This window comes from Oryzias latipes, chromosome 4 (genome assembly GCF_002234675.1).
Source record: "Oryzias latipes chromosome 4, ASM223467v1".
In the NCBI taxonomy this organism is placed as follows: domain Eukaryota; kingdom Metazoa; phylum Chordata; class Actinopteri; order Beloniformes; family Adrianichthyidae; genus Oryzias; species Oryzias latipes.
Window position 1 is genome coordinate 11,418,815 of NC_019862.2, and position 10,434 is coordinate 11,429,248.

The following is a 10,434-nucleotide window of genomic DNA, read 5'->3' on the forward strand; positions in this document are numbered from 1 at the left end:
TGCCAGCATTGCTAATAACGGTGTTCTGCTCTACCTTCTACATGATGCACAAGCAGAGGAAATATTAGGCAGCTTAGTGAAGCATGTGATGTAAGACAACTATTAGAGAGAGCAAAAAAGAAAACTATGCCAGTGGGAGCTGTTCAGATATGGCACGCTTCACCAGCTCCAGTGAATGACGTTCTAATGGATCAGACCGTGTTCTCTCAATGAAACAATGCCGACAAAGATGCTGCACAGCATACTGAGGAGAGAGCGCTGTGGCCGCATGGGAGTTTAACCGGCACAGTAAAATATGGCTGAAGTATAGCCAAGAATAGGTTTGACTATTTAAGAATACAAAAACAAACACTTTTTTTTAATGTTAGCAAAAAACATCAAATAAACCATTTAAAAGGATTCTAAATTTGGTGATAGGAGTACAGCAAGCAAATTATAAAAGGCATCTTGTAAATTAAACTTTTTCAGGCTGCTTCCCATAATGTCTAAAGCTGCAGTTTTGAACCTTTTTAGGTCCAAAGCAGATTTGTATCAAGGTTACAACATTTTTCTTTTGTTATCAGGCAGAGATAAAAAAAAAACTGATTTACAGCGGGAGATATAGGTCAGAGTTATGTGTTTATGTGCCACTGCTCAGCCTCATGGGACACGATCAACCTGTGAATAATGAGGCCAAATCATAGTAGTAAAAAAAATATATATATCTATCAGTTCAACACATCTTGAGATTTTTGCACACTGAATTACCTAGAGTAGACGATGTTTCTTTAGTTCTATATAGGTCAACTTGATAGCTAATCAAGATAATTAGGACCCATTATCGCCTAAACAGAAAAAAAGTCATACTCATGTCTTTACAGCTAACTCTTTAGCGAGTGAGCTCAAAGGTGAAACATTTGGCTTACTGCTCGACAGTCAACAAACAGAACACTGACGCACACTTTAACATAAAAAGAGAACAAGAAAACAGGGTAATGAAATTTTGATTTTTCTTTGTGTATTTTTTTATTAAATATGTTGCTATGTCTGCAAGCTTCTGTGTGACATAAAGAGGTTATTCTTGCAGACAAAATAGGATAAAAAATAGCCTTTTTTCTAACAAAAATCATGGCTTTTTTCCTGTAGCTTGTCACTCCCTGAACACTTTTTTTCCCAGCACATCTGTGTGTTTACCAGGAAGACCTGTGTTTGTGTGCATGTGTGTGTTTGTATGTCATGTGAGTTTTCGTGTGGGTTGAGGGGTGTCAGCTCTTCTGTGTGGGAGGTCTTTACTGGATGTGGCAGGAGTCGGCCACTGGAGCTTCTGGCACCTGACAGAGCGCTGCAGGGCCCGTCTTGCCCTCGAGCGGAAAGTTACCGCCGGCAAAACAAATCAAACACTACCCCCCTCCCTCCTCTTCCTCCCAATAGGTATTAGCTTAGAAATGACAGGCCGGGACATTGTGGCCAGCGGCCATTCACAATTAACAGCAATTAATTAAAAGATGCATGGCAGGCAAAGGAAGAAATCTCCAAAAGGGTTGATGGTATTCTAGTTTTTTTTTCTTTTGTACTCTGAAATTCTTTTCTTCTTTTGTGAATTATATGTGGTGTTTTAAGAAAATTCAACAATTCATCAATTCAACATTGGATAAAAATTAGAGGGCAAAGGTGTAAGTTTTAACCTGTAACTTTTCCTTTTAAAGCTTCGATTTTAGCACAGTTAAAAGATGACCTTCAGAATTCTCTGTTCATGCCATGATGAGTAATTACAGAATGAAACGTGTCAACTAACGTGAAAAAAATAGGTTAATTCTGAGCATGATCTCTGAGCAGTAAATGGAGGTTTCTCTCCCTCCTTTCCAGTCAGTCCTGAATAACCAAATTTAAAAAAAGATTCTGAGCTATGCTTAACAAAGAGGTCTTGAAATAGCCTGCCAAAAGCATCATCATTACCGTTTTTGCCATCCGCCAAATCTAATATTTTATCTTTTGCTTTGGAAATTTAAGTGCACAGCTGCTACCTGGTGCCCCCCCCCCCACCCCCCCACCCCCCCACTCCCTTTGACCCTTTTCTAAATACCAAAAAAGCTGTTTCTGGCTATCATCACAGTGGTCGAAAGTAAAGGCTTCATTTCACAAGGTTCTTTATATCTATTTTCGAGGGTGGATAGTTTACTGAGGCGATCGCTTTTGAATTTCTAAATAAATGAAACTTTATTCTGTAGCAATCATTGTGTCAAAGCAGGCGATAACCATTTTGAATCGCTGGATAAGTCCAATACGGAGGAAGCAATTCACCTGCAAATTGATAATTAAGAAAAGTCAGTTTTAAGTTTCCCAGAAGGAAAAAGGGAAAGTTGGATCTGAACAAGTCGGCTCAGTTTCACATCAGTAAAAAAGAAAAAGGATTTTGGTGACGGCTTATTGCACAAATGCATAGAAGATCAAAATCCTACGACAGTGAATATTGTTTAAATATTTCAGAGTTGCACAATACGATTAATGATAAACCATTTATTTGATCTTTTTAACCTATTTGATTTAAGCAGCATTACTGCTCAAAGTACTTTTTCTTTTAATGAATGTTTAAAGTCTGTCAAGAGAAAGGTTTTATGAAAACTTAGCATGTTTTATTGAAATGTTTTTAATCATACTTACTTTACATATTTAAAAAAAATACAGCATATATTAAAAACACGTTTATGGAACTTTTACTTTGGGAGCGTTTCACATGTTTTAAATACTTAACAGTTTTACTTATTAGCACTTCTACAGTAAATATACTTTGTTGTACCACAAATCCTACTGAGATTAACTTTGACTCTGCGCTGTTAACCATCTGCTCTGTTTGAAAATTTTAAAAACAAATCACTAAAATCAAAATGGCCAGTCGGTTGTAACAGCTGCTTGTTTGGATACAGCTTTGAATGTGACAGCATGAGTCCTATTCATCCACTCTGAACAAATCCCAAACTTTCCACCACTGTTCATTATCCATGAGCACTGCTGTGCCCTCAATGCTCAGATTTGCTGTATCATGAGACTGTAATCGCATGCTTAAGATGAGTGAAAATACACAATTCTCATGTTTACAAAGAAGGTTTTAAAGAAAAAAAAGTCCCGTACCTTCTAGTTTCATGCCGACTGTGAGGCACTTTTGAAAGCGACAGTACGGGCAGCGCTTTCTCTGGGTCTTGTCAATCTGGCAGCTCTGGTTCTCTATACAAGTGTAACGCTTGTTGTTCTGGACGGTGCGCTTGAAGAAGCCCTGCAGAGAGAACCAATTAAGACGTCAACACTCTTGACCCCTGCAATACGATGGTAATTGGCCCATTCACGCTCCCAGACAGAGGGAGAGGGGCCCGCACACGCACACAAAATTCTAACAAACCAGATTTCTACTGATGTGATGCTGCACACATATACAAACAAATATCAACATTTTCAAAAGTGTGTTGCAAAACGTTATGTGTAAATCCACAAATGTTACCTCAGGAATTTATTTTGAAATTTTCATTTATACAGTATTCAAGTGCCCTTTTTCTCGGCCAACATGTGCATGAAATCTTATTTAATTCTTGGCTTCTCTCTGCTCACAGAGAGACTCCAGGAATTACAGGGCAAGCACCTTTTCAGCCCTTCACTTAATTATTGAAAAACAAGAACACGAGTTCAAAAAAAATCCAATAAATTAAATCTATAATTCACAGTTCCGGGATTACAGAAGTTCATACCCACAACATGGAATTTATTACCAGCAGCAGCTGAGAAAATCAAATGAAAGGAAGATGGTATTAACGTATTCTACACCTATAACCAAGGAGGAGAATCTTTAAACCCTCTCTTTAAAATAAAATAAAAAATGGGTCTGTGTCAATATCTGACCAAACAGATTCAATTTACCATCAGCATCGCCTGATTTTACCAAAAAAAAAAAAGTACAAGCAATTTTTACGTGTGGAATATTGACTTGTTAGAGCCAAGAAACCACATCATGCTGTGTTCTGAATCAAAATTGATTCACATTTGCTTTGAGGATATCAGGGGCAGCATCCGATTTGGAGTTCAAATCAAGAAATGTTACAATCTGATGCTCATTAAGAAGGATTTGGTTCATAGAACTTTTTTAATTCTTTTTAGAAACTAGAATCATAAATGTAAAAAAAAAAAGTTTAAAATCTAAAAGCTGTAAGATTAAACAAATACACAAAATGCAATCATTAGTGATGTTATCTTATCACTTTTTTCATCTTTATTAGCGTTGCATGTTTTATTTTAAAAGGACTGTTTGATTAGAACCTTTATGTATTTCTGTGATTATGCACAAACTAAAAATATGAGGGATTCTGATTGTAAAAGTCTGGTGAAGACTGAGATCATGTGTGAGTTTACGAAGCAAACCAGAAATGCGACTCAACTTATTAAAAACAGTTTTTTTTAACCATAAACTTTTTAAAAAATGCAAGTAAAAAAGATAGAATAAAAGACTGACTAAAATATTACTCCTGGTGTTTTTAGACTTTGCCTAGGAGAAGTTTTTTTCACACTGGAGATGCATCTCACTGCCTGCTGACAGAGTGCATTTAATGTTGAAATGAACCTGTAATGTGCCAACGGACTGATTTATCAGTCCAGCCCCGATGATCATACAAACTGCTACATTTTAGATATAATCAATGACAAGCTTCAGGTGATTATCAATATCATTAATGTTTCAACAAGGATATACAACGTTTCATAAAACACCCCTTCGCTGCACCGTGTGTGCTTGTGCGTGCACAATGCCTGAGCGCTTCAGTCTGGATTCGTGTGGATTGGCTCACCCTACCTGAGCCTGTACTGAGGGTGAGAAGCAGCAGAGATGCCACTGACGTCTCCCTTCAAGCGAAAGCTCAGCGTTTCAAGGTCAAAATACAGGATAAAATCCATAACATCTGCTTTGAATAATGACCACATAGGCAAGAAATGTGTGCTGCAGCATCAACATTTTGAGCTGTAATTTAGATGAAAAACAACAACAACAAACTATACAGTTAACATGCATGTATATTAGCTTAATTTTGCACTGACAGCTTGAACAGTAAAAAAGACTAGATATTGATGAGTAAAAAAAAAAAACCTGCCTGGTGCTGAGAAGAGGAGCAGACGGGCAAATAAGTTGTTGACAGAGCTCAAATTAAATTGTTGCCTCATCAACAGCCCCTCTATGGAAACAATTTTGCCTCCAGACAATCCCGATTGGCTCCTAATGAACTTGTGATGAGAGTTTTCGACAGCTTGTTCAAACACAAACATCCCTTTTGTGTACCTTGCCTCGAGGCAAAGTACACACTTTTTGTACAGTTTGCTGCTGCAAAAGTGGACGGAAAAAATCTACGATACAATCTTTTCCACTTTTCACACTCTATTCTGACACTAAAAGGAAAACTTTATTGGATCATCTGTCACAACATTGTTTGCTCTTTTGGCCTCTAGATGTTGAGACATTTGCTTTGGTGCACTTTGCGGAAAAAAAAGAAAGGTTTTTAACACCTCGTGGAGAAATTTTCAGCAAAAAAAAAGGTAAAACAGAAATACTATTGCCAACTATTTTTAAAACTTGAGTCAAAGTAGGAGGAAAGAAATTTTGAGTCTTTTTTTTTAGTGCAGAAATTCAAACTATATAGACACGTTTAATGTAAGAAGAGGGTCACCAACCTTGCAGCTTTCGCAGGTCAGGAGTCCGTAGTGATACCCTGAAACCTTGTCTCCGCACACGGGACACATCTCGTCCAGGTCTTCGTCATAGGAGTAGTCCATCATTTTTAATTGGGGGGCTGCAGAGGACACAGAGGAGTCTCTTTCAGTGCGCAGCACTCTCTTCCCCCCAAAGCGCACGCTCCTCCATCAGGGTGAACCACCGGGAGGGGAAGACCCCGCGTCGCGACTGAGTGAAGTATTTTAAAGTTGCGCCCACTTTTGAGGCTTTAATCCAAGGAGGGGTGGAGGGGTGAGGGGGCCACGATGAATGCACGACTTTTATGTGAGTTGAAAGGACGCGACCGTTATTCTGCCCTCCCTTTTGTTGGCTGCAGACCGGAGCAGGAAATATATAAATAAATAAAAGAAAATAATAATAAAATAATAATAATAAAACGGCTCATGAAAGTCAGTCTCATAAATATGCATGTGTCTAAGTCGAGAAATCGCTGAGGGGAAATGGGGAGATATTAGACTTGAGGATTGGATGAGAAAATGTTACCGCCCACAGACAAATGAAGACACAGAGAAGCCCTTATCTCTGCAGGCGTGCGAAAACATCCAAAACCAACACATTTTATCCTCTCGAAGAATCTGCCGTAACGCCAGAGGACAATGCATTTAAATTCTTTTACGTTTAAAAGTGTTGCAGAAATATTGTGGAATAATTTTATTCAGAGCTAAAGTCGGTTGTGCAGGTTTAAAGTGTTCTACGCTGAAAAAAAGTTCGTTTTATTGACATTGACAAGAAAATAACGACAAAGAGGAAATTTGGCATTTTTATTTTACAAATGAAACTAGTCAAAAGCTCCTAAACCTCACAATTTATTATATTTTTAATGTTTATTTTTGGGGAGTCAAATAATACAAATAATCCTTTTTTTTTTAAATAAACGGAGCATTTGCAGTGTTAGTTTTGCGCCGATGCTTGAATGCATGTAGGAGGTAGGGCAAAGAAAAACATCCAAACTGACATTTACAGCTGTTGCAAAAGCATTTAGAGAACTACTAACAAAAACAAAAAAACAGTATGTGGTTGAAAAAAACGATATATTTGGTCAGACTGTGTCCACGGCCTTTACGCATGCAATGCTCAAGAAATCATTTTATCTGCTCTCCAAAACTCTTTAATTGGACAGCATTTCGAGTGTGTGTTAATGCGCATTGCTCTGCTGGGATCCGCGTTTATTATTCTCACTGAAGCAACAAGTTCTGCTGAGTTTTCCCCTCCTTTTTTTATCCAGAAACTCGGTTGTCGACGTTTAACCTATTTGGTTTTAAGCGCGCAAACGAAAAAAGGGACACTTTAATTTGGTCAAAAACTCCACTTTTGGACACATTTAGATCAAGAAAATATGTTTGCCCATGGCAGATCTGATGTGAGTGAACGTATATGATTAGTAGCCCACATGTTATGAAGCTGGCCTTGACGCCACAAATATAAAGAAAGTCTTTCCATGTAGCATTAGGAGCCTTAAGTAAATATATAATTTTAAAGTAGTTTAATCTGAGCGATTACCTCACAGCCGATCACATCAATAGCTCCATTTAAATAAATCCTTACAGATTATTAGTACATTTAGGCTACTAAGTGGCAGTTTTCATGTTAAATCACTCGCAAAGTGAATTTAGATGTGCATCTAATGCAGCTTTCGTTCCTTTAGTGCTGCAGATTTCAACTATAGATGTAATCAGATTACACTGTGGTGGAAGATGCAGAGCAACGTCGGTCAAGACCGTCCACACTCTGCAGGCCCCTATCCAGGTTCGTTTAAAAAAATAATGTTTATATATAAAAAATAACTTTTTTCCTTATTATTTTATCTTATTTTTGTTTTTGTTTCACATCTATAATGGAGAACGAACCTGAACAAACAAGGCTTGATCTTGCCTAGTCCTTAAATGAGCGCGCGCTATCAGGCTCTCATAAAGCAAAAAAGCGGGCTAATTGATTGCCCGCTTTTATTGCTGTGGAATGACATGCGGGGGAACTGGGGGGTTAAGCGAGTTTATCTTGGCGTAAGTGTCAGAATGTCTTTAAATGTTCGCCGCTACATGTGTAGTCTAATTTGCGCGGGGGGGGGGGGGGGGGGGGGGATCAAGAAAAAAAAAGACTGTATGCCCTGGAGACTTTAAATAATTATGCCCTATCTGTGAAATACGCATGCTAATTTGGTCACATTTGCATTAAAATCAAAGACATTTGAAACCACATAATTTTACAAAGGATTTTTTTATTGGTTTTTTATTTTCTTCTTTGTACGTTTTTGATATCGAATATTTTAACTGAATATTGAAAACGCCAGTTCACCGAATTTCTAAAATAATAAATAGATGTTACAAAAAGATTTTTATTTTATAAGCTTATAGTTATTTTTATGGTAAAAAAATAAATAAAGAAACCTCTAAAAACTGAAATTCACTGACCAAAAAGAAAGGATAGTTTTCGCCGAATGCGTATAAAGTGATGAATAAAACAACATAACAAAATTTAGGAATGAATACAACTTCAAAATTCTGTGCATCCCCAGAATTGTTATTGTCTGTTCAATGTTTCTGGTAAAAATCCTGTTTTGATTGTGCGCGTTTTATATTCCAGGAAGATAAGGGAAGCAAAATGTGAAGTTATCAGAATATTGCTCTCTTTTTCTGTGCCGCGCACACCGCATGAATGACAGCTGAGCGTAATAACCTTTGATCATGCGCCAAGCTGGATATTAACACGTGCTGTTAAAGCCATTAAAGAAGTATCACAGAGACTTCAGCTGAGACTGAGTGTTTCAGTTTAAAAAAAAAAAAAAACCTCTGAAGGACTCCGCGAACACCTTCACCTCAGCGCATTAACTCACTCCGACAGAAGAGTTAACCAAACTTTCCGCGTCTCCAACTTTTTACTTCGTGCGTGGGAACTCACAGACCCGCACGTCTAATAAAGATTCAGACGAACGGTAGAGCCTACCTTGCATGTTCCTTGGCATGTGCCTCTGTTCCCCATACGATCGAGAGAGTCCCAAGGATTCAGTGTCGACTTTGGGCAGCATGTCAGCAGAGCCGGCCTGAGCTGGAGGTTGCGCACCGCTCGGCGGGACACCTGGGTGGGAGGTGGCACAAACACACCTCCGAGTGCCCCAAATGTTTTTTCTTGACTTTCTCTTTGAATTTTCTGCAGCTCTGTCTCCAGACTGTCGAACTCTGAGATTTGAGCTAAACTTTAACTTTCTTTACAACACCGGACGACATCGCCGATGCGTCTCCTGCTCTTGGCTGAACTTCAGTGACATGACTGCGCGTACGAGATAACTGAACGCTGTTGGCGAACGATCTTGTTTATTTTCTAAAAGTTGAGTTGGACGACCTCTAAATATTAAAGCTGCGCACAGTCCGGGTTGGACGCGACACTTAGTCCCCTTGATCTTTTCGTAACGACAGAGCTTCACCAATTACCGTGACATGGTCAGAGTACTTTCAGCCTTTAGCGTACAAGCAAGCGCCGCCGGGCCGCCCTCCCTCCTGCGTAAAGTTGGATTGTGTGCGCGGTCGGACCGTCTGGAGATGTGGAGACCTGTCCTTCTCCTCGCGGCTTTGTTTATTCCGCTCTCTCCAATCCGAAGCGCATGCGGTTGTCTGACATCATTTTCCTTCGCTCCAATCAGACACGGAGACCGAGACACATCGCCTCAAACCCTCCAGTTTCGTCCCTCGGCAATATCAGCTGGTAAATCCCGCTAATGATGGACTTTAAAAGCGGAGGGAGAACAAGGAAATGAAGAGAGGTGATGCAAGTGTGCGAGAGAGCAGCCTCCTCGTGAGTGCACGGAGTGCAAAGGGAGAGCGCGGAGGTAGGTGGACTGGAACCAGGGGGAGCAGGAGGGCGCACTGGTACATGATGGACGCACACGACCATCTATCCACGAATTCCACAATTCTTTGACTTTACTCAACTTTTTTTTCTTCAACTTTCTATTATCTAGTTTAATTTTTAAAACAGCACTGTATACCCGCACCCACCGTAGACACCTGGCTGCTGATCAATGTAATCTGATCAATCAACTTAATCATGATGCCAAGTTACTTCCTCAAATTGTGTCTGCTACTGTTTTGGAGAAAATATGAGCGGATTCGGCCTCGGGCTTCACACGGCTTTTATACCCCCCCCACACACACACACACACACACACACATTAACATGCAATAAATTATACTTTTGCCTCTGACAGTAATTGGCTGAGCAAGGCTCAGTTAGTGTTGTGACATCAGATTTGAGCTACTTTGTTTAAAAAAAAAAGAATACACAAAGACATGAGAATTCATTATCCTGCCTCCTCCTGCGTCCCCATGGTATAGCAGAGGAGGAGACAGAGAAAAGTAAGCAAATATACCTGAAAGGTCCCCCACCTCACAGAAATAAAAGCACAAAAACTCACACAAAAAAAAGACAAAAAAAATGATTCTCTATTACTTTTTGCACAAAAGCAAAGGTAAATAAATGTACTAATTTATTTGTTTGACTTTATTCCTTTTAACTTAATAGGAAGTTAATGAAATAAATAAGTATCATGATGATTCTTTATTAATAAAATGGGTGGGCTTCCAAATCTTTAGTCAAGACACAAGGAATTTTGAAAAAAAACATGACTTAAAACAAGCACAGCCATGTTGTACTATAAGGATGTTTGTTTATTAAATATTAAAACTGATTTATTGCTTTCTGAA

General features: G+C 38.9%; 1 protein-coding gene across 1 annotated transcript in view; it reads right to left on the reverse strand.

Moving 5' to 3' along the window:
* nr5a2 (nuclear receptor subfamily 5 group A member 2) overlaps nucleotides 1-9,294 on the reverse strand; it is a gene marked incomplete at its 5' end in the record, with an annotated part of 66,564 nt that extends 57,270 nt beyond the window's left edge. Inside the window, 3 exon segments of the mRNA NM_001104828.1 lie at nucleotides 3,109-3,250; nucleotides 5,680-5,798; nucleotides 8,681-9,294. Coding sequence (NP_001098298.1) covers nucleotides 3,109-3,250; nucleotides 5,680-5,798; nucleotides 8,681-8,762 — 343 coding nt within the window.
* Between the last annotated feature and the right edge of the window lie 1,140 nt (nucleotides 9,295-10,434).